Source organism: Neoarius graeffei, chromosome 1, assembly GCF_027579695.1.
Source record: "Neoarius graeffei isolate fNeoGra1 chromosome 1, fNeoGra1.pri, whole genome shotgun sequence".
NCBI classification, from domain to species: domain Eukaryota; kingdom Metazoa; phylum Chordata; class Actinopteri; order Siluriformes; family Ariidae; genus Neoarius; species Neoarius graeffei.
In genome coordinates, this window is record NC_083569.1 from 53,825,763 (window position 1) to 53,850,949 (window position 25,187).

Genomic DNA, 25,187 nt, shown 5'->3' on the forward strand with positions numbered 1-25,187 from the left:
GAACTGATTACACCATCAATCAGGCTCCAACTTCTAAACTGCTCCGGGTTATTTAGGACCAACTTTCAGTTTCTGGACTAAAACCCTGGCTAAAGATCAGGTGTAGCTTTCACAAAGCACCACAGCAGCAGTGGCTCAACACCATAGATTTTAGTAGGGCATGACACATATAAAATTAAGTACAGAGGCACATTAAGTACAGAATCACACGTAATGTGTACTTATGTGTAGCTATAGGCTACTATCTAGTGAAGTTTTAAGAGTAATCAGTTGAAAGTCGACGATGTACAGTACCAGTCAAAAGTTTGGACGCATCTTTGAATTCAATGGTTTTTCTTTATTTTTATTAATTAAAAGTCACTTCATGTCTTAAAGTAATGATGGATGTCGTTTCTCGTTACTTAGTTGAGCGCTTCTTGACATGATATGGATTACTACAGTTGTGGCATCGGGCTATTTACTGTATTATTTACTGTTTGATCTCAAACGCATTAAGGAGGCAAGAAATTGCACTAATTAACTTTTGACGAGACACCTGTTAATTGAAAAGCATTCCAGGTGACTACCTCATGAAGCTGGTTAAGATAACGCCAATAGTGTACAAAGCGGCATCAAGGTAAACGCTGGCTACTTTGAAGAATCTAAAATATGAAACATATTTTGTTTAACACTTTTTTTGCTTACCACACAATTCCTTATATGTTCCAGATGTTATTTCATAGCTTTGATGTCTTCAGTTTTGTTCTACAATGTAGAAAATAGTCAAAATACAGAAAAAAACTATGAATGAGTGGGGTGTCCAAACTTTTGACTGGCACTGCACAGTCGAGCAGCTTGTTTTGAGAAGTTTGAGATGCACCTTAGTTCAGTTGTGTTTGATACAGCAGGTGTGTTTCCCGTCGCCAACAAGACACACACAGAAGAGCTGATATCATTACTCAGGGATGCCAGGTTTCAGAAAAAAATCAAATAAAATCCAGCCCACTTACATTTTGAAAACCATACCTGAAACTATCCCAAAAAATTCAGGCGTTGAAAAAATGAGACATGTTTTTTTTCTTTTTCACAGCTTTTGCGTCGGAAACAAGGTCACATTTCTGATGTATGTATAGTACATGATCCAGTCCATAATCTCCCTTTCTTTCTCACACTCTTTGCAATATACTGCATCTTAAAATAGAAATGGATCTGTACATCATAGACACACTGTCTGTGATTTTAATTCAAATTCTTTGCTCTAAAGTAAGATCTTGGCAGCCATGTAGGATTTTTTGGAGGATTTCTTTTTCTGAATACTGATCCTGTCGGTAACTGTCCTGTCCACTGCTCTGCTCCCAAGCATGGAGCAACGTGATTCCTGGCCAAAAGGGCTTTTATTGGCGCTTGTTGTAGTTTCAATTTTTGATCACTACACAGTCAGAAACAGGGGTACACTAAGGCCCTGTCCACACGGCAACGGATTCAGGTGACTCTGATAAAATTGTTTATCGTTTCGGCCTGGCGTCCACACGGCACCGGCGTTTTGGGTGCCCCAAAACGAAATCTTTTGAGAACGGGTTCCAGAGTGAAAAAACTGGCAACGGCGCCGTTGCGAAGTCGTCTGGATGAGTAGAACGGATTTGTTTACGATGACGTCACAACCACATGACTGTCAGTGCTTCACGCCGGGTAGAAGTGTAATGAACTCGATGCGAGTTGTCAACAAATCCTATAACTTGGTTCATGAAATGCGCTTACAAAATATTTTCACTGTGAATATTTATTGTGTAATGGTGCAAAGTGAGAGAGAGAGAGAGAGAGAGAGAGAGAGAGAGAGAGAATAGCCCTTAGGGCAGAGTCTTTAGTCCAAACACTGCGGAAGCAGTACCAAACCGCGCACTGCCCGTGTGCTTTCCAAAAACAATCCCGCCAGCAAAAATAGGGAAAAAAAAGGAGCGATCTCACCTCTTCAGATGTTGGTTTAAGTCCAACAATACATTCCTCAAAAAGGGCGTAGAAGAACAAAGTAATCCATCAACGTGTAGCATTCAATTTATTCCGGACCATTAAAGAATTCTGGAGGATATCAGAATGTTGGTGTACCAGCTTCCATCTACCCCCGTTCATTCCTCTCTCTCTCCATCTACCCCCGTTCATTCCTCTTTCCGCGTCTCCATTCAAAAAACGAGCACGTGATTTAAAGGGACTATGGACCCTTTTCACGTGACGTCACGACAAACGCGGCCGCCATTTTGGACGTGTACTACCAGTAGTTTACCACAGCCAACATTGAGGAACGGCAGCAAAGAAAGTTTTTACTTTCAGCAAGACTTCCATCATGCCACTATATTGTTGTGCACCTGGATGTAGTAACCATCAACAAACAAGGCAAGGTTTATCATTTTATCGGATCCCGACGGAGAAGATGGATAGCGGCCATTAACAGATTGGCAGCCCTCGGCATACCAACGCTTGTGTAGTGACCACTTTGTTGGAGGTAAGACGAATAAAATTAGCCAGAAAAGGCATTACATTGCTGTTAACATTCTGTGGCAGCGAGTGTGTAACCAAATAGGCTAAAATAACCCATTGTAACCTCTTTGTTCTTCTGTAGTAGCTATTGTTGACTAGCTAATGTCAACAAGTAGCTGGTATGTTACTGTAGCAATGTTTACGTTCAGTCATTTGGATGACTGTTAAAACCTTTCAGTCTCAAGTTTTTCCTTTACTGTATTTACTAGTTTACTGTAATTATGATCCGGCAGCTATTTACACCGGATCCAGTATAAATAGCTGCCGGAGCCAACGTCCGAGGTTCCGGAGCGCGCTCCGGCTTGCTCTCCCTCAAATTAAGCAGCGCGCGCCGGCTTGCTCCCGGAGTGCTCCGGCCGAGGTTCCCCTCAAATTAAGCAGCGCGCGCCGGCTTGCTCCCGGAGTGCTCCAGCCGAGGTTCCGGAGCACACTCCGGCCGAGGTTGCCCTCAAATTAAGCAGCGCGCTCCGGCTTGCTCCGGAGCAAGCCGGAGCGCGCTCCGGAACCTCGGCCGGAGCACTCCTGGAGCAAGCCGGAGCGCGCTCCGGAACCTCGGACGTTGGTGTGTATGTGTATGGTGATGGGTTTTTAATGACATAGGTATACAGATCATGTGGGCCGAAGTCAGGTAAAGACGAGGGCTTCGTGTACTTCCGTACGTCAGTGAACAATCCTGGTGGAAGCAGGTAAACGTCGTTCTCTAAGCCTGCTAACCTCAATTTTTGCAAATATCTCTCCCTCTGCTCGCCCTGTAAATGCCCTACGTCGCTGGATAGTGAAGGTGTTTTCTGCATCTCGCTCCTTTTTCTTTTATGTTTTTCGTTTGTCGCCTTCCTCGCATTCAAACTGATTCGAGCCGAAGTCCACTACATGTCCAAAATGGCGGTCGCGTTTACGAAGGTCACGTGACTGAAAAGGTTCTATAGCTATAGGACAGGAAGTGAGAAGGTGTGCACGTGTGACAGTGACAAGGAAGAACCTAGGCTCATGCTCGCCCTGAATTTCTCTTAAAGTGAAGGCAGAAGAACGTTCAGCACCTGGCCAGGCTTTCTATGTATTAATTTACATAGACGTTTTAATATGAAATATACCGTTAAATAAGTGTCTTAGACAATAGATACTATTTTACGCTACTGATTAATAATCAAAACTTTATGTGGCTGATGCTACAGAAGAAGGGGTTTATGCGCATGCGTCTACTTCTTCTATTGTTCTGGTGTCTCCGATGGGACCGTCTTACAGCGCACGTAGAGGTGTGGCATGTGTATTGCATCGTTTTCAGCAAGCGTTGCATTGCCATATGAACCTGATATTTTACTGATCCGTTGCCCATGTGGACGCGATATTTAAAAAAAAAAAATCTCGTTGCCGTTGTCGTGTGGATGTAGCCTAAGAGTCCATTTCTGTCCAGCAAGGAATTATCTACACTAATGTACCCCTCAAAGGCTCATTATTGGACCTCAAGCTAACTAGGTGTACCTTTATAGAGCTAAAAAGGTATATATATATATATATATATATATATATATATGGTACAAATACAGACAGTATATAAGGGTGCAATTGTCCTCCTAAAAGTACAATAAGGTACTTTATTTTCTGAGAGTGTAGGTGTAATAAATAACTCTATGGGTGCTAATTGTGCAACATCTACAAAGGTGATCAGTGGCTTACATCTGTCAAATAGAACAATTTTTTAAAATCATTGGTAATTAGCATTTCAACAGAGTTTAAAATGTATGGCCTTGTGTATGAGAACTTTCTGAAGATTAGTATTTAATGAATGGCAGAGATACATGCACCACAGATCAGATGGTTTAAGGTAATGTTTTGTGACTAATATCCCCTTAAATCAGGAAGAATTGTGAACACTGAGACTGAGATTAGCGTTGTAACACCAAGATGCTTCATGAATGTCAGCCTGAAGACTGAGCTTTGCTGACTTTAATTTGAAATGTTAAACAATACTGGACAAAGAAAGATCTATCAGTAAAGCAAATCGTCTCATAACCTGCAATATAGCAAAGGTTAATTCAAAGTTCTAAAGTTTGAAGGACAAATATTTTTCACTCATGTCTTATATATACAGTTGAATCTGTAATATAAGTACATGTCAGCTTTATGACAGCTTTATTTGCATAAAAAACTGGAATATGATAAATCATTTACATGTTTCTGGTGTGGCATCAAAATTTCTTTCACGATTACATTTTGTCATGGCATCTTAATTTAACTTACATTCTAAGATAATTACTGCATTTCTTTTTTTAAATATAAAATTTATTTATAAATTTATTTTATTTTATATATATATATATATATATATATATATATATATATATATATATATATATATATATATATATATATATACAGTGCTAAGCGTAAATGAGTACACCCCCTTTGAAAAGTAACATTTTAAACAATATCTCAATGAACACAAACAATTTCCAAAATGTTGACAAGACAAAGTTTAATATAACATCTGTTTAACTTATAACAGGAAAGTAAGGTTAATAATATAAACTTAGATTACACATTTTTCAGTTTTACTCAAATTAGGGTGGTGCAAAAATGAGTACACCCCACAACAAAAACTACGACATCTAGTACTTTGTATGGCCTCCATGATTTTTAATGACTGCACCAAGTCTTCTAGGCATGGAATGAACAAGTTGGCGACATTTTGCAACATCAATCTTTTTCCATTCTTCAACAATGACCTCTTTTAGTGACTGGATGCTGGATGGAGAGTGATGCTCAACTTGTCTCTTCAGAATTCCCCATAGGTGTTCGATTGGGTTCAGATCAGGAGACATACTTGGCCACTGAATCACTTTCACCCTGTTCTTCTTCAGAAATCCATCAGTGGCCTTAGATGTGTGTTTAGTCATGTTGGAAAAGTGCATGACGACCAAGGGCATGGAGTGATGGTAGCATCTTCTCTTTCAGTATAGAGCAATACGTCTGTGAATTCATGATGCCATCAATGAAATGCAGCTCCCCGACACCAGCAGCACTCATGCAGCCCCACATAAGGACACTGCCACCACCATGTTTCACTGGAGGCACCATGCATTTTTCTTTGTATTCCTCACCTTTGTGACGCCATACAGTTTTGAAGCCATCAGTTCCAAAAACATTTATCTTGGTCTCATCACTCCAGAGTATAGATTCCCAGTAGTCTTCATCTTTGTCAGCATGGGTCCTGGCAAACTAGGCGGGCTTTTTTGTGCCTGGGCTTTAGGAGAGGCTTCTTTCGGGGCCGGCATCCATGCATGCCATTCCTCTGCAGTGTACGCCGTATTGTGTCATGGGAAATAGCCACCCCAGTCTGGCTTTCTACTTCTTTAGATAACTGCAGTGAACTTGCATGCCGATTTTCTTCAACCCTTCTCATCAGAAGACGCTCCTGTCGAGGTGTTAACTTCCGTGGACGACCTGGACGTCTCTGTGAGATGGTTGCAGTTCCATCTTTCTTAAATTTTTGTACCACTTTTGTTACAGTATTCTGACTGATAAGTAAAGCTTTGCTGATCTTCTTGTAGCCTTCACCTTTGTGGTGTAAAGAAATTATTTTCATTGGGGAATTCTGAAGAGACAAGTTGAGCATCACTCTCCATCCAGCATCCAGTCACTAAAAGAGGTCATTGTTGAAGAATGGAAAAAGATTGATGTTGCAAAATGTCGCCAACTTGTTCATTCCATGCCTAGAAGACTTGGTGCAGTCATTAAAAATCATGGAGGCCATACAAAGTACTAGATGTCGTAGTTTTTGTTGTGGGGTGTACTCAATTTTGCACCACCCTAATTTGAGTAAAACTGAAAAATGTGTAATCTAAGTTTATATTATTAACCTTACTTTCACGTTATAAGTTAAACAGATGTTATATTAAACTTTGTCTTTTCAACATTTTGGAAATTGTTTGTGTTCATTGAGATATTGTTTAAAATGTTACTTTTCAAAGGGGGTGTACTTATTTACGCTGAGCACTGTATATATATATATATATATATATATATATATATATATATATATATATTTTTTTTTTTTTTTTTTTTTTTTTTTTAATCCACATTCACTGGTTTTGAGCAATCATGCGCTCTAATTGGCTACTCTACTACTAGGCTACCAGCTCATATACTATGAGTAGAGAAAAACAAAATGGCAGAGTGTTTTGCTGAACCAACCGAGGACAAAATAAAAACTCCACTCGAAAACAAAACCCCAAAAAATACACAGAAAGCAACAAAATATGCAATAAAAGTATTTCATGATAAAAATTTATCTTTTTTTAATTTTTCAAAAAGTATTATTATAGCATCATGAGGCAGCCTTGGGCTGAAGTGCCCTTGAGCACCTAACCCCCAACTGCTCCCCGGGCGCTGTAGCATGGATGCCCACTGCTCTGAGGATGTGTGTGTGCTCATTGCTCACTTGTGAGTGTGCATGTGTGTGTTCACTGCTTCAGATGGGTTAAATGCAGAAGATGAATTTCACTGTGCTTGAGTGTGCATGTGACAAAAATAAAGGCTTCTTCTTCTTCTTCATTTTTCATAAATTGCTACTGTCATTTCACCAGTTTGTTTACATTCTAAGCAGAAATTATTTTGTTGGATGTTTTGTATAAAGGTTTTATTTATCGAATTTGCAAAAAATAAAGCTCATTTATGACTCAATTTCGCGGGATAACTGTTAATTTTTTTTTTACATTGAGGAATATTTTGACAAGATATTAAATTACATGATATTTCAATATGAGTGTATTTGCCTCATTGATATCCTTATTATTTGTAACTGTAATACAAGGCTACACACACACACACACACACACACACACACACACACACACACACACACAAATATCATATTAGTAGCTACCGCTCAAGATTTCAGTAAGAAGGAAGATTTTAGAGAGATGTGCATTGCAAACATCAGTGAAGCAGAACTAAAGGTCAAATTAAATGACACTCATTCACTAAGTAGACTGTTATTGCTTTCAGACACCCTGTAGGGAAAGTGGAGCAGATTCTAAATATTCATCGAGCTGGTGATAAAGTGTCTATGAGTGTGTGTGCGCGCGTGTGTGTGTGCAAATGTGAAAGTGAAGAGTGGCTTCGAATGAACGAGAAAGGCATTCAGAGTAAGTGATACAGATGGCGAATGAGCAATCAGTCTGTGTGCAAAAGAGGGGAAAAATGAAAAGAAAAAGTTCAAGAATGGAGAATTGAGCAACAGGGGCTATGTGAGGTCATCCAACTCTTGTGCCATTTCCCTGGAAATAGATTCAGCACAGGTGAGGAGCAATCTGAAGTAATTTGGGCCGGGCGACACCAGGCACACCAGCAATGATTTATTCTCAGCAAGCTGAGAATCGATAGTTAAGAGTTAATAAAGTTACATATTTTTAAAATGCTCCTTATGCACTCTTTCTTTTGCCATCTCACCAAATGGTGCAAGATAAACCAGCAGGAGCGGATGAGATGAAGTTAATATTCCGCAACTGGCGCATGGTAGAGTGCTCTGTAAAACTCATTTCATCTTGATTTTTCTTTAAAAATGATGAACTGTGAAATGATCAACTTGTCATTTTCACCACTGCCAGTAAGTTGCTTTTCAGTTCTACTTGGAAGAGATGAAATTATGTTGAATCTCAAACCAGCATTTCCAGTCTGGCTTGACACATGAACTTATTATATGTCTGAGACAGAGTTCTAGATACAGTAACATCATTTCCTGAAGAGGTAAGAAGAGCTAGGAGATAATTTAAGGAGATAATTTCCTGTTATAATATGAGAATAACAAACATTTCATTGTTGTGAATATCAGCGTGTGTTTTAGTGCTCTGGGCCTTGCTGTGAAAAACACATCAGTGGTACCTGCCAAAACAAATGTGCCTTTGTGAGCTGGATGGTGTTCCTCGAACATTTATTCATCAACAGAATGAGAAATGAGGGACCTGTACATGCAGGTCAGGGATCAGTGAGAGCTGCTTCGAGCTAAAAATCAGTTCTGGCTTCTGTTGAATTGAGTTGTGATCAGTTTTTAGGAGTAATTCAGACCCAGAGAATCACTTACCTCCAGTCAAAGCCTGATCATTCTGCAGTCCTTGAAAGCCTCCAGTAGGCATCTTCTTCAACACACATGCAGCGAGAATGTGATCCAGCTTCTCTAAGGAGGATGACTGAAAAGCCTGAATCGAATGAGGTATAATTAAAACATATGACCAAATGAACAAAAAAAAGTGAGGAACGTTTAATGATTTCCATCTTGCTTTTTCACAATCCTCTGGAATATCATAGTCAAGTCAAAGTCATAGTCTTTCATGTGCCAGTATCTGGTCTTCTCAGGCAGTCTCCCAACCATGTACTAACCAGGCCCTTAAGGCACACTGGGCGGTGCTGATCTCCGTTTCTATAGCCCTCGGCCTCTCACCTATTACATAGCTAGGGTTACAGTGGGGGGCTCGTCCTTGGTAACCGTGAAAGTTTGACTCCCTACTCACATCTGTATTGTGGGGTCCCTCATCAAATGTCAGTAGGTACCATTTTTATGATGGTCTTCCGTACGAACCGACTGCAAATAGAACCCATGATCTCCTGGTTGAGAGGCGGACATGCTAATGGAATATCATAACTCGTTTAAATTATTTAAAGAGCCCTGACATTGCAGAATAGTCTTCTGACAAATACTTCTTAATAGTATTTAATGCAGGTGTTTAAAAATTACTATAGGAAAGTAAAACAAATGTCATGATAGACTTATTTCCAGGGGCAAACTAATTTAAATATCATGTGATCGATGTAAATGAGAATAAATCAGCCACTGCCTGGATATACAATTAACATAACAATCCATTTGAAATGAAGAGTCCATTGGTGTGTCTCTATTTTGTATTTGACCCGCACTAAACACTGATAATGTCCCTTGTGCTTGCTTAATCAAGCCTTTAATGCATTTCAAGCTGTTTGTGTACCTGACACATGAAGCTCATCGGGTCGGCAGCCTGCTTGAGCAGCCGGGAAATCTCTCCCATAGTGCTGTAGTAGTGTAAGTGGGTGCTGCCCTTCATTACACCTCCGCAGTAGAGTGTTACTGCCACATTTCCAGCAGGAAATTCTGTAACATGCAATAACCATAATCCTGACCAAAACAAACCTTGTGCATCATCAAATTTCTCTGCTTATAGAGCTGCCAGCACATAGTTATTTTCTTTTTCCGAGTGTTTTGGATGAGAAGAATAATACTAAGCTGCTTTATAAACAATTCTGATGTGGATTCTTTCATTAGGCTGTAGTGTGAATATTCTAGAGGATGATGACAGAATTAGAGCATCAGTTTACTGGCTATAGAGGACTGCATATTTCTTTGTTAAAAAACAATGCTGTACATTTACAGTGTTTGTTTAACAGCAAAACAGTGTTTTATTATTTGAGAAGATTGGACTGGAAACAGTTGGACAATTGTAGCAGTGTAGTAAAAAAAAAAAGACCAGAAAGTACAATTCATAGTGGGATATTTACAGACGCGCAGCTTGTGAACAGGCAAGGCAGGCAACTGCTTGGGGCCCCCTGGCCCAGGGGCCCCCTGAGAGTCGGGGCCTGAGGGCTTATTTATTTTGTTTTGTATTGTTTTTATTGTTCTTTACCATTGTATTTTCACATTTGGAATTTAAAAAAACTTTGGTTTCATACATTTTTTGTTGGTGTCAGATTATTTATAACTAGTGCTGTCAAAAATGTCGCGTTATTATCGTGTTAACTTGACTCAATTTTAACGGCGATAATTTTTTTATCGCGAGATTAACGCTCTGTGACATGATGTAGGTTTTTCATAAGCTTTTGAAACTGCCAGGAACTTAGGTTTTGTTTTCCCATCGGCGGCTCCAGCCCGACTTTGCAGTGGCTGTGACGTGTTATGCTCTGCAATTAAAAAAAAAACATTGGTACAAAGCAAGCCCATTCACTTTTTTATGCTGATAAGAGAATTACAGTGGTTTTTCATGTGACAAAAATGTGCGATTAAATTGCGATTAATCGCGAGTTAACTATGACAGTCGCGACATTAATCGCGATTAAATATTTTAATCGCTTGACAGCACTATTTATAACATATTGGTGATGAACACTGGTCAGAAGGGCCCCCTGGAAATTTTTGCTTGGGGCCACAACAGACTCTAGAATCGCCTCTGGATATTTAAGCTTTGACGTAAGTGTATACACGAGTAAAAACTTTAGTAAAGCACTGAAATTCAGTTTGTGTTACTTCAATAGTGGATGTGGTTCAGTCAGTGCAAGTTAGTAGAGGGAAGTGGTGACTCAGTGGTTATGGCTTTGAGGTACAGATCAGAAGGTTTTAAGTTAAAATCCCATATTTTCCTTTATGCTGTAATTATATTTACAAGCATTCACAGTAACTACAGTCTGCTGCCAGTAAATGACTGGAAAATTTGTAGACTGTAAAATGTTGTAAAACATACTGCTATTAAGTGTGAATACTGTAATATCATATAAGATTGACCATATAAGATTGCATATGCAATTACATATACATGGGGACAGTCAAAAGTTTGGAAACACCTTCAAATTCGATGTTTTTATTTTTTTTTCCTACATTGTAGAACAATACTGAACTCATCAAAACTATGAAATAACATATGGAACATATGGAATTATATGGTAAACAAAAAAGTGTTAAAAAAACAACGTTTCATCTTTTAGATTCTTCAAAGTCGTCACTATTTACGTTGATAACAGCTTTGCACACTATTGGCATTATCTGAACCAGCTTCATGAGGTAGTCACCTGGAATACTTCTCAATTAACTGTGTCTTGTCAAAAATGGAATTTCTTGCCTTCTTAATGCATTTGACACCATCAACCATCTCATCTCATCTCATTATCTGTAGCCGCTTTATCCTGTTCTACAGGGTCGCAGGCAAGCTGGAGCCTATCCCAGCTGACTATGGGCGAAAGGCAGGGTACACCCTGGACAAGTCGCCAGGTCATCACAGGGCCGACACATAGACACAGACAACCATTCACACTCACATTCACACCTACAGTCAATTTAGAGTCACCAGTTAACCTAACCTGCATGTCTTTGGACTGTGGGGGAAACCGGAGCACCCAGAGGAAACCCATGCAGACACGGGGAGAACATGCAAACTCCACACAGAAAGGCCCTCGCCGGCCACGGGGCTCGAACCCGGAACCTTCTTGCTGTGAGGCGACAGCGCTAACCACTACACCACCGTGCCACCCGGGAAACAACCCTTTGCTTAAAAAAAAATAGTAGTCTCAGGTACAATGAGTGCAGTTCTATAAGGAAGTGAGCTGTAGGTTTTACTGAGCATCTTGCAGAAGCAGCCACAGTGCTTCTGGACACGTTGACTGTCTCACTTTCTTCTTAATTTTTCACCAAAACTCAGCAGTCTTCATTATGTTTTCTTTTTTTAATCTGCAAAGTGGTCTCTTATGTAATATGCTGCTCAGATACAAACATTTTTTTTCTGTAATATTTCATTTTGTGCTGGAAAACGAACGTTTGGAACTATAAAATGTTTTTGTACTGACTCGATAATGTAGAAGTCATAAAATAGAAATCTATAACAAAGTTTGTATGAAAAAAATAGGGTGGTTATAAGATTTTTGCACAGTACTCTACGCACACACACACACACACACACACACACACACACACACACACACTATATATATATATATATATATATAGTGTCTTGCAAAAGTATATCCTGTCTATCCTGATTTGTCACATTATAAGTTGGAATTAAAAAAGATTTGTGGGAGGTTAGCACTATTTGATTTATATAATATACCTACAACTTTAAAGGTGAAAAAAATTTTTTTATTGTGACAGACAATAATTAAGATGAAAAAACAGAAATCTGGCTTGTACATAGGTATTTCCCCTTCCTCCAAGTCAATACTTTATAAATCCACCTTTTGCTGCAATTACACCTGCAAGTCTCTTGGGGTATGTCTCTATTAGCTTAGCACATCTAGCCACTGGGATTTTTGCCCATTCCTCAAGGCAAAACTGCTCCAACTCCTTCAAGTTAGATGGGTTGTGTTGGTGTACAGCAATCTTCAAGTTATGCCACAGATACTGTGCTAGCGACATTGTTCAATGGATTAAGTACAATAAGCTGCTGTGCAACACAACGAAAACAGAGGTTCTGCATTTTCAGTCACGGTATCTTGCAGTTGATGCCATCCAGTATGTCACCGTTGGTGAATCTGTGAAGGAGCCAATATCTGAAGCGCGCAATCTTGGGGTCATCTTTGATCACCATCTTAAGATGTCTTCCCAGGTCAGTAACATATGTAAATCCGCTTCACATTCTCTCAGACGTATTGGTCAGATTAGAAAATATCTTGACACTGCCGCCACGGAAAAGCTTGTACATGCATTCATAACATCCAAGCTGGACTATTGCAACAGTTTGTTGTATGGTCTCCCTGATAAGGACTTGTCGAAATTGCAGCGCATCCAAAATGCAGCTGCAAAGATGGTTACTTTGAAGAAGAAATATGACCACATCACACCTGTCTTATGCTCACTTCATTGGCTGACAGTGAAGAAGAGAATAATATTTAAGATCTTGTTGATGGCCTTCAAAGTACTCAATGGATTGGCACCATCATACCTCAGCAATCTACTGGTGGTGAAGAAGCCACTATGGACACTACGCTCTAACAGTAATAACATCATCGTTCTTTCTTTTCGATTTACATATCTCATCCTTCTAGTTTTGATTTTTGAACTTTTATGTTTTTTGATTGTTATCTTTATGAGAGAGATGGGAGAGGGAATCTCAATGTTTCATTTGCCGGGTCGTTTGGATTCTTTCTCTCATCTTTCTTATTTCTTAATTTTATTTTTTTATTTTTTTTTATGAGTACTGTATATTATGGACTATATGTCTTATTTTCCAGTCTTATACTTTTGAATTTCGAGGTTTTCTGTATTTGAGTATTTTTTCATGAATATTTGATTTGTGATCATTTATGAGGGGGATGGGGGAGGGAATCTCAGCGTTTCGTCGGAGTTTTGTCGGCGCATTTGGACTCCTCTCACCTCTTTTATTTTCTTATTTTCATTGATAATGTTTTTATGTAAATGAGTTTTCACCACCCACAGAGGTAGCAGTAGGGGTTTGGTGCAGTGTGGATCGGGTGGCAGTCGAAGGCAGGGGCCTCGACGACCTGATCCCCGGACACAGCGGCTGGCTGTTGGGACATGGAATGTCACTTCGCTGGGGGGGAAAGAGCCTGAGCTTGTGCGGGAGGTTGAGAGGTACCGGCTAGAGATAGTCGGGCTCACCTCCATGCACAGCTTGGGCTCTGGAACCCAGCTCCTCGAGAGGGGCTGGACTTTCCACTTCTCTGGAGTCGCCCGTGGTGAGCGGCGGCGGGCTGGTGTGGGCTTGCTTATAGCTCCCCAGCTCAGCCGCCATGTGTTGGAGTTTACCCCAGTGAACGAGAGGGTCGCCTCTCTGCGCCTTCGGATTGGAGAGAGGGCTCTTGCTGTTGTTTGTGCCTATGGGCCAAATAGCAGTATAGAGTATCCGGCCTTCTTGGAGTCCCTGGGAGAGGTACTGAGGGGTGCTCAGACTGGGGACTCCATTGTGCTACTGGGGGACTTCAATGCTCACGTGGGCGATGACAGTGACACCTGGAGGGGCGTGGTTGGGAGGAACGGCCTCCCCGATCTGAACCCGAGTGGTGTTTTGTTATTGGACTTCTGTGCTAGTCACGGTTTGTCCATAACGAACACCATGTTTGAGCATAGGGGTGTCCATAAGTGCACGTGGCACCAGGACACCTTAGGTCGGAGGTCGATGATCGACTTTGTAGTCGTTTCATCTGATCTCTGGCCCTATGTCTTAGACACTCGGGTGAAGAGAGGGGCTGAGCTGTCAACTGATCACCACCTGGTGGTGAGTTGGATCCGCTGGCGGAGGAGGAAGCTGGACAGACCTGGCAGGCCCAAACGTATGGTGAGGGTCTGCTGGGAACGTCTGGCCGAGCACTCTGTTGGGGAGGTCTTTAACTCCCACCTCCGGGAGAGCTTTTCCCAGCTTCCGAGGGAGGCGGGGGACATTGAGTCTGAGTGGACCATGTTCTCTACCTCCATTGTGGATGCGGCTGTTCGGAGCTGTGGCCGCAAGGTCTCCGGTGCCTGTCGTGGCGGCAATCCCCGAACCCGGTGGTGGACACCGGAAGTAAGGGATGCCGTCAAGCTGAAGAAGGAGTCCTATCGGGCCATGTTGACCTCCGGGACTCCTGAGGCAGCCGACGGGTATCGGCAGGCCAGGCGTGCTGCAGCTCGGGCAGTTGCGGAGGCAAAAACTCGGAACTGGGAGGAGTTCGGGGAGGCCATGGAGAAGGACTATCGGTCGGCCTCGATGAAATTCTGGCAAACCGTCCGGCGCCTCAGGAGGGGGAAGCAGTACTCTGCCAACACTGTTTACAGTGCGGGTGGGGAGCTGTTGACCTCGACTGGGGACATTGTCGGGCGGTGGAAGGAATACTTTGAGGATCTCCTCAATCCCACCGTCATGTCTTCCACTGAGGAGACTGAGGCTGATGACTCAGAGGTGGACTCGTCCATTACCCAAGCCGAAGTCACTGAGGTGGTTTGCAAGCTCCTCGGTGGCAAGGCACCGGGGGTGGATGAGATCCGCCCTGAGTATCTCAAGTCTCTGGATGTTGTGGGGCTGTCTTGGTTGACACACCTCTGCAACATCGCGTGGCGGTCGGGGACAGTGCCTCTGGAGTGGCAGACTGGGGTGGTGGTCCCTCTTTTTAAGAAAGGGGACCGGAGAGTGTGCTCCAATTATAGGAGAATCACACTTCTCAGCCTTCCAGGGAAAGTTTACTCCAGGGTACTGGAGAGGAGAATTCGACCAATAGTCGAACCTCGGATCCAGGAGGAACAATGCGGTTTTCGTCCTGGTCGCGGAACACTGGACCAGCTCTATACCCTTCATAGGGTGCTCGAGGGTTCATGGGAGTTTGCCCAACCAGTCCACATGTGCTTTGTGGATCTGGAGAAGGCATTCGACCATGTCCCCCGTGGTATTCTGTGGGGGGTGCTTCGGGAGTATGGGGTTCGGGGCTCTTTGCTAAGGGCTGTCCGGTCCCTGTACGAACGGAGCAGGAGTCTGGTTCGCATTGCTGGCAGTAAGTCAGACCTGTTCCCAGTGCATGTTGGACTCCGGCAGGGCTGCCCTTTGTCACCGGTTCTGTTCATAATTTTTATGGACAGAATTTCTAGGCGCAGCCAGGGGCCGGAAGGAATCCTGTTTGGGAGCCACAGGATTTCATCTCTGCTTTTTGCGGATGATGTTGTCCTGTTGGCTTCTTCAAACCAGGACCTTCAGCATGCACTGGGGCGGTTTGCAGTCGAGTGTGAAGCGGCTGGGATGAGAATCAGCACCTCCAAGTCTGAGGCCATGGTTCTCGACCGGAAAAGGGTGGCTTGCCCTCTCCAGGTTGGTGGAGAAGTCCTGCCTCAAGTGGAGGCGTTTAAGTATCTCGGGATCTTGTTCACGAGTGAGGGAAGGATGGAGCGTGAGATCGACAGGCGGATCGGTGCAGCCTCCGCAGTAATGCGGTCGCTTTACTGGTCCGTCGTGGTGAAGAAGGAGCTGAGCCAAAAGGCGAAGCTCTCAATTTACCGGTCGATCTACGTTCCGACTCTCACCTATGGTCATGAGCTTTGGGTAATGACAGAAAGAACAAGATCGCGGATACAACCGGCTGAAATGAGTTTCCTTCGCAGGGTGGCTGGGCGCTCCCTTAGAGATAGGGTGAGAAGCACAGTCACTCGGGAGGAGCTCGGAGTAGAGCCGCTGCTCCTCCACATCGAGAGGAACCAGCTGAGGTGGCTCGGGCATCTTTTTCGGATGCCTCCTGGACGCCTCCCTGGGGAGGTGTTCCAGGCATGTCCCCCCGGGAGGAGGCCCCGGGGAAGACCCAGGACACGCTGGAGGGACTATGTCTCTCGGCTGGCCTGGGAACGCCTCGGTGTTCTTCCCGAGGAGCTGGCCGAGGTGTCTGGGGAAAGGGAAGTTTGGGCTTCCATGCTTAGACTGCTGCCTCCGCGACCCGGTCCCGGATAAGCGGAAGAAGACGAGACGAGACGAGACGAGACGAGTTTTCATGGATATTAGATATTTATTTATCTATTATTATTATTATTATTATTTTGCATATATTATTGTAAGGGCATTGAGATTGTTATGGAATGCACATAGAAATAAATTATTATTATTATTATTATTAGATTCTCAATTGGGTTGAGGTCTGGGCTTTGACTAGGCCATTCCAAGACATTTAAATGTTTCCCTTTAAACCACTCCAGTGTAGCTTTAGCAGGATGTTTAGGGTCATTGTCCTGCTAGGATGTGAACCTTCGTCCCAGTCTCAACCCTCTGGCTGATTCAAACAGGTTTTCCTCCAGAATAGCCCTGTATTTAGTGCCATCCATCTTTCCTTCAGTCCTGACCAGCTATCCTGTCCCTGCAGATGAGAAATATCCCCACAGCATGATGCTGCCACCACCATGCTTCACTGTAAGAATAGTGTTCTCAGGGTGATGGGTTTGCACCACACATGGCATTTCCTATGATGGCCAAAAAGTTCAATTTTTGTCTCATTTGACCAGATAATCATCTTTCATGTGTTTGGGGAGTCTGCCACATGCTGTTTGGCAAACTCCAAATGTGATTTTTTTAAGCAATGACTTTTTTCTGGCCACTCTTCCATAAAGCCCCGCTCTGTGGAGTGTACGGCTTAAAGTGGTCCGATGGATAGATACTCCCATCTCCGCTGTGGATCTTTGCAGCTCCTTTGTTGTTATCTTTGGTGTCTTTGTTGCATCTCTGATTAATGCCCTCCTTGCCCGGTCTGTGAGTTTTTGTGGGCGGGGCCTTCTCTTGTCAGGTTTGTAGTGGTGCCATATTCTTTCCATTTTGCTATAAAGAATTTAATGGAGCTCCCTGGGATATTCAAAGTTTGGGCTATTTTTTTATAACCCAACCCTGATCTATACTTCTCCACAACTTTGTCTCTGACCTGTTTGGTTTTCATGTTGCTTGCTTAGTAGTGTTGCAGAGTCAGGTTCCTTCCAGAACAGGTTGATTTATACAGACATCATGTGACAGATCATGTGACACTTTGATTGCACACAGGTGGATCTTAATCAACTAATTATGTGACTTATGAAGTGAATTGATTGGACCAGCTCTTATTTAGGGGTTTCATATGAAAGGGGTGAATACTAATGCACATTCCAGATTTCTGGGGGGGGGGTTTTCATCTTAATTATTGTTTGTTTCACAATAAAGCAACAATTTTCACCTTTAAAGTGGTAGGAATGTTGTGTAAATCAAATTGTGCTAACCTCCCAAAAATCCATTTTAATTCCAGCTTGTAATGTCACAAAACAGGACAAACACCAAGGGGGATGAATACTTTTGCAAGGCACTATATATATATATATATATATATATATATATATATATATATATATATATATATATAAAAGAAGGTCCTGGGTTCGAGCCCCGTGGCCGGCGAGGGCCTTTCTGTGCGGAGTTTGCATGTTCTCCCCGTGTCCGCGTGGGTTTCCTCCGGGTGCTCCGGTTTCCCCCACAGTCCAAAGACATGCAGGTTAGGTTAACTGGTGACTCTAAATTGACCGTAGGTGTGAATGTGAGTGTGAATGGTTGTCTGTGTCTATGTGTCAGCCCTGTGATGACCTGGTGACTTGTCCAGGGTGTACCCCGCCTTTCGCCCGTAGTCAGCTGGGATAGGCTCCAGCTTGCCTGCGACCCTGTAGGACAGGATAAAGCGGCTAGAGATAATGAGATTTTATATATATATATATATATATATATATATATATATATATATATATATATATATATATACTCTCTACATTCTCCAGCAAAAATGTGGAAATGTTTAGGATAAATGTTTACCTGCAGCAGTCACACAGAGCGTGCTCTCATTCCAGTTTACTGGCTTTACTCTCACTTTCTGCTTGTTCCCACTGAACTCCACCTCCAAGTCTTTCCTGGCCATGGCCTCCCGCAGGAGAAGGAACACCTGCCCGGGATTCTGTGAACATGGAGATCAAGACATCAGCAGCACGGTGTTGAATACTTTTAGGGTTATAGTTGCAAAAAAATACAGTACCAGTCAAAAGTTTGGACACACTTACTCATTACTATGAATGACTATGTGTGCCCAAACATTTGACTGGTTCTGTACATTTCAATGTGACAGTTTAAACATGATGGCTTAGTAACCCAGCTTCTCTATTTTTGGTGCTGTCTTCAGCTTTCACATTATTACTGTCCTGCTGTGAATGATTATACTGTACAGTATATGTATGTAATAAAATACTTTGGGTCACACTGTTATAGGAACACAATCAACGTCAATACCACTCTGACGTTTATTACCCTGAAGATTATTTTCCAACATCAGCATGTCCCAAAGTGTTTTATTCTTCTTATACTAGCAATTTACCCATGATTACATTTTTTGTGTCACCAACACTAGGTGTTGGATATCTCAAGAATGAGGATTTATATGGATTTATCATTACAGCAGTTGAACTGGTTCGATTTTAGAATTGGTCCAAGCAGGGTCAAGGTCACACCAAGGTCAAATGGCTTCACAGCAAAGCTTGTTGTTGTTCTCGATGACTAAAATGAGCTTTCCTGTTTGAAGTATAGTTCAAGCGTATTTTATGCATAAAATTTAGTAGCAAGAAGGACTAAGCATGTTCCCCATTCATGCCTTTGGTGTCGAATTCTACATGTTTAAAATGTATGAATTAATAATATAACATACTTTTTATATCATTTATAATTACATTTAATGTTATAAAATGTCCATGAACCATGTTATTTCCTGCTATCACTGCTGTTATAGCAGCTATAAACAGTTAAAGCCCCAAAGCACTGACAGTCAACACTCTTTTCTATAAATGTTAAATTTCTCCTCACAGAAAATGTCACCATCAACATTTTTTAAAATGTTCCTTCTTTATTTATTAGTCTTTATGAATTAATTATTAATATAGGAACGATAGCTCATTAGAAGGAGCTCATTAATATACACCTGTGATTTGTTTTGCAGCCAACGCTACTGTCAATGCTGCTGTTATGGAAAATTAATCAACATCTTCTGAGAATTCAAAAGCACAGTAGGTGTGATAGCAAGATTATAATGTCACTCAAAGAAGAAATTCCAGAGACCTGCGGTGCTGTTAGGAGAAACACACATCAGCTGTGACATCTGAAAGCAGCAAAATCAGCTGACCATGATGTCACACATATACAGGAAAGACAATTTTAGTGTAGAAATTCCATTTTGCTAAACTATAGGCCTACAGACTATTTTAGAGACCATTGGGTTAGATGACAATGCAAAAAAAAAAAATCTGTAGATTTTATTTTAAATTACTGCCAGTTAGTTTGTTTGTGAGCTAGTGGAGTGTAGCTACAACTGTTGAAACCTACAGTGATGCTTAACAAATAGAATACTGTACTTTTTTTTTACCAGTAGCATCAATTCAGCTATTATTATTATTATTATTATTATTATTATTATTATTATTATTATCTTATATGATATGGACAGGAGTGTTTTACTGGAATTTCCATAAACCACTTGTATTTTTCATACAAGCTAAATCCGGGACATGGAGAAACAAAACTGTGCCATAAATCTCTATACTGTATGCCACTTGTGAGGAAATCAATGAATTGTTTTTATAAATCTGGGTGCTTTTTGTTTATGAATGCTTCGATATAATAAAAAGAAAATCACACGTCGGCTTGAAGAAATGAAGTTTATCCTCTCCTGTTGAAAAACTTGTATTTTTCATCTGACATACATCGTGGATCTGAGTGATATATTTAAATAATATTGGCTGGCTTTGAGTGGTCTATCAGATACAACCCCGATTCCAAAAAAGTTGGGACAAAGTACAAATTGTAAATAAAAACGGAATGCAATAATTTACAAATCTCAAAAACTGATATTGTATTCACAATAGAACATAGACAACATATCTATTCTGCACCGACAAGTCGTGGAGCAATATCAGAAAGGAGTTCGACAGTGTAAAATTGCAAAGAGTTTGAACATATCATCATCTACAGTGCATAATATCATCAAAAGATTCAGAGAATCTGGAAGAATCTCTGTGCGTAAGGGTCAAGGTCAGAAAACCATACTGGGTGTCGGTGATCTTTGGGCCCTTAGACGGAACTGCATCACATACAGGCATGCTTCTGTATTGGAAATCACAAAATGGGCTCAGGAATATTTCCAGAGAACATTATCTGTGAACACAATTCGCCGTGCCATCCGCCGTTGCCAGCTAAAACTCTATAGTTCAAAGAAGAAGCCGTATCTAAACATGATCCAGAAGTGCAGACGTCTTCTCTGGGCCAAGGCTCATTTAAAATGGACTGTGGCAAAGTGGAAAACTGTTCTGTGGTCAGACGAATCAAAATTTGAAGTTCTTTATGGAAATCAGGGACGCCGTGTCATTCGGACTAAAGAGGAGAAGGACGACCCAAGTTGTTATCAGCGCTCAGTTCAGAAGCCTGCATCTCTGATGGTATGGGGTTGCATTAGTGCATGTGGCATGGGCAGCTTACACATCTGGAAAGACACCATCAATGCTGAAAGGTATATCCAGGTTCTAGAGCAACATATGCTCCCATCCAGACGACGTCTCTTTCAGGGAAGACCTCGCATTTTCCAACATGACAATGCCAAACCACATACTGCATCAATTACAGCATCATGGCTGCGTAGAAGAAGGGTCCGGGTACTGAACTGGCCAGCCTGCAGTCCAGATCTTTCCCCCATAGAAAACATTTGGCGCATCATAAAACGGAAGATACGACAAAAAAGACCTAAGACAGTTGAGCAACTAGAATCCTACATTAGACAAGAATGGGTTAACATTCCTATCCCTAAACTTGAGCAACTTGTCTCCTCAGTCCCCAGACGTTTACAGACTGTTGTAAAGAGAAAAGGGGATGTCTCACAGTGGTAAACATGGCCTTGTCCCAACTTTTTTGAGATGTGTTGTTGTCATGAAATTTAAAATCACCTAATTTTTCTCTTTAAATGATACATTTTCTCAGTTTAAACATTTGATATGTCATCTATGTTCTATTGTGAATAAAATATGGAATTTTGAAACTTCCACATCATTGCATTCCGTTTTTATTTACAATTTGTACTTTGTCCCAACTTTTTTGGAATCGAGGTTGTATATTTCATTCAGCTAGCATGATACTGAACGAGTTGAAGACAAGTTCAGTATCATGCTAGCTGAATGGAATATATCTGATAGACCACGGGAAAAAAACAGCCAATATTATTATTATTATTATAATACACTCTCTTCATATCAGCATTCTCAAAGGCCAATGCCAGCTTACCCGCGACTTGGTGCTGTTAGTGCGGCAGTCCAGTTACCTTCTAGCCGGTGTAGTGTAAGCAAAGGCCAGTGCTAGTGCAGTCAAACCGATTATTATTATTATCTCATCTCATTATCTCTAGCCGCTTTATCCTGTTCTACAGGGTCGCAGGCAAGCTGGAGCCTATCCCAGCTGACTACGGGCGAAAGGCGGGGTACACCCTGGACAAGTCGCCAGGTCATCACAGGACTGACACATAGACACAGACAACCATTCACACTCACATTCACACCTACGGTCAATTTAGAGTCACCAGTTAACCTAACCTGCATGTCTTTGGACTGTGGGGGAAACCGGAGCACCCGGAGGAAACCCATGTGGACACGGGGAGAACATGCAAACTCCACACAGAAAGGCCCTCGTCGGCCACGGGGCTCGAACCCAGGACCTTCTTGCTGTGAGGCGACAGCGCTAACCACTACACCACCGTGCCGCCCACAATGTGCAATATTGTAACAATATTGCATGCTTATTCTCCATTGGGGAGAGTGGTGTAATACATGGAGGATAAGCGATATGATAACGATATTGTATGCTATCAATTCATGTGTCCCACTAGAAGGGAACAGAAGACATGTTTTTATTCCATGGAAAAAGTGTCCTGTATGTATAATAATTTCCAATATTTCACTCCGATGACATCACTCCCAGTGTTTTCCCGCTGACTAGATGCGCGTTGTCAATATGGCAAACCAGTTCAAAATTAAAATTCTTTTCATTAACTTGCATATTTTTTTGTGGATGTGTCCAGATAATGTAAAGAACATTCCACGGTGGCATGAAGATATGAAGTTTATCTTCTTGTGTTGAAAATATTTTCACTCGTTCACTTTGCTCACTCATGAATATGTTCACCACTCAAAGATAAACTTCATATCTTCGCGCAACCATGTAATATCCTCTATTTATATCATACTGCATATATTTTGGCTGTGTTTGGTTATATACTGCATACTGCTGCTAGTAACAAAGCTGCGTAATGATCAACAGTCACAACCTCATTAACATGCATGCACATGCTGTGGTGCTGCTGTAGCATGAAGCTTCCCTTAAAGCTTTGTGTCGTTATAGTTTCTACTCTGAACCCATTGCATTAAGAAGTGCCATTTAAATGTATGATATAATCATTTTATTTCATGAAATGTAGTTAAATGGAGGTACCCACCTCACAAGGAACGTGACAGGGCAGGACTAGTAGAGAGGATTTAGCAAAAACTGGACCAGCAGAGTGCCTTCTGGACAGTTGTGGTTTCTGAGTAATTCTCATGTCCGCTGGTGATATCTGGTCACCTGAGGTCAAATAAAAATGAGCATCCAAAACTATAAAGCAACTGAGTACAGCTATTTGTTCTAGTAAACAATGAATAACTAATTTGCATCTTGCTTCTGAATAGTGAACGCCTCTTTATGAGTCTATTAACAATCAATATTGTAACTTTTCAAATCCTCTTTAGATGAGCAGCCATTTTCCCAGCAGGGCTAAAGAGATCAGGAGATCAGGATTTGCATACTGAGTGATAAAGGCAGTTCTGACGTATAAGGAAGGCTCTGAGTTTGCATATGATTTCCCACTGGACCAAACACACACATGCTTAATATCAGCTTTTGGTCATATCATCCAGTGATATGACCAATATATTGGATCATTATAAACACAATATCTCTACTGATAGGCATAATAATTTTGAATAATCACAAACAATGCAAAAACTGAGGCATCATAGAAGGTTCGTAAAAGTTGAAGAGTAAACAGGATCATAATGACGGGGGGGGGGAATGGAAATCAGTCTACTGTAGGACCTAATTTGCTTAAGTTATGTTAATGAAATCTGAAACAAGATAAGGGTAGAAACAAAAGGTCTCTTTTGGTCTACTTTTAATTTATTGGGTTTTTTTATGATGTGGAAATTAGACACGGTGATAGACACATTGGTCCAAATCCTCCAAAGTGGGCACCAGCAAAACTGTTAATGTGAATAAATAGTACAAGCTGTCAGATTCAACTTAACAGGCATCAGAGCAGCACATAGTGTTCTCATGGAGACAGACTAAGCAGGCTTCATAATATAGTAGTAAAATGGAGCTGTCTATTCATTAGCTATTGAGTGACTGCATAGAAAAACACCTAATCAACACATTTCGTTGTTTGAGTATATTTACAGTAATGCAAATGTTAACACGTAGCTTCTCTATTTAAGGACTCAACCAACTTTTATGCAAGTACAGTACTACAGATGCTCCAGAAGCATCAGAACAAAAAATAATTAACGTAATCTGACTGATCTGATACTTCAGTATCAGTATGCTTGCTCTATTATTGTTTAAGCTTCAGAATTCAGGTTTGTGTGTGTGTTCTCAATGAATTTTTTTCTTCTTCATGATATTGTGTTATCAGCGATGACCTGGCGACTTGTCCAGGGTGTACCCCGCCTCTCGCCCATAGTCAGCTGGGATAGGCTCCAGCTTGCCTGCGACCCTGTAGAACAGGATAAAGCGGCTACAGATAATGGATGGATGGATATTGTGTTATATTGTTGATTTGTGCTATTTTGCCATCTGAATAACCTGCTCTACTTTCATCGGGATAATTCACATTGTTTGCATTATTGTTTCAGTGGGTCGTCTGTGTCGATTTCAAATATGCAAAATTTTATTCTACTTCAATTTACTGCAATATGTAATTTATTCCTAAGCTCAGTGACAGCTGAACACACAGTATTATTGAGAAAATGAGAACGCCCACATCCATGTTTCATGTTCACGTTTTTTCTCATATTAAAGCTGTACTGCCTTTCAGATTTTTCAAGTGTAGGTCATAAAAAGAATTTTCCCCAACACCCAATTATTTTTGTTTAGTGGACTGAAAGCTACTGAATTCAAATCACAGACTTTCAGTTTTATTACATTTTTTTAAAATAGAACAATTAATGAATTTAGGGCCACATGGCCCTCAATTCTCCGCTATTTTTTCCTGCTTCACCATGACCCAATTCAAGATACTATGTCATGCATCACGTGGTGGGCTTTCCCCATTCGCGCAAGGCATTGTGGGATACAAATTTGAAACAGGAGAGAAAAATGGAGTACTTGAGTGTGCAAATGAAACGTGAAAGTTCGACTACAGTAATG

At 41.4% G+C, this 25,187-nt stretch overlaps 1 protein-coding gene across 3 annotated transcripts in view; it reads right to left on the minus strand.

Annotated features, from left to right (window-relative positions):
* LOC132894594 (B-cell scaffold protein with ankyrin repeats-like) overlaps positions 1–25,187 on the minus strand; it is a 153,072-nt gene that overhangs the window by 65,768 nt on the left and 62,117 nt on the right. For all 3 annotated transcript variants that reach the window (XM_060934650.1, XM_060934660.1, XM_060934640.1), the window contains exons 4-7: positions 23,224–23,348; positions 18,525–18,663; positions 9,489–9,631; positions 8,591–8,705 (exon numbers count right to left, since the gene is read on the minus strand). In XM_060934650.1, the coding sequence (XP_060790633.1) occupies positions 8,591–8,705; positions 9,489–9,631; positions 18,525–18,663; positions 23,224–23,348 (522 nt within the window). The remainder of the gene's footprint in view (positions 1–8,590; positions 8,706–9,488; positions 9,632–18,524; positions 18,664–23,223; positions 23,349–25,187) is intronic.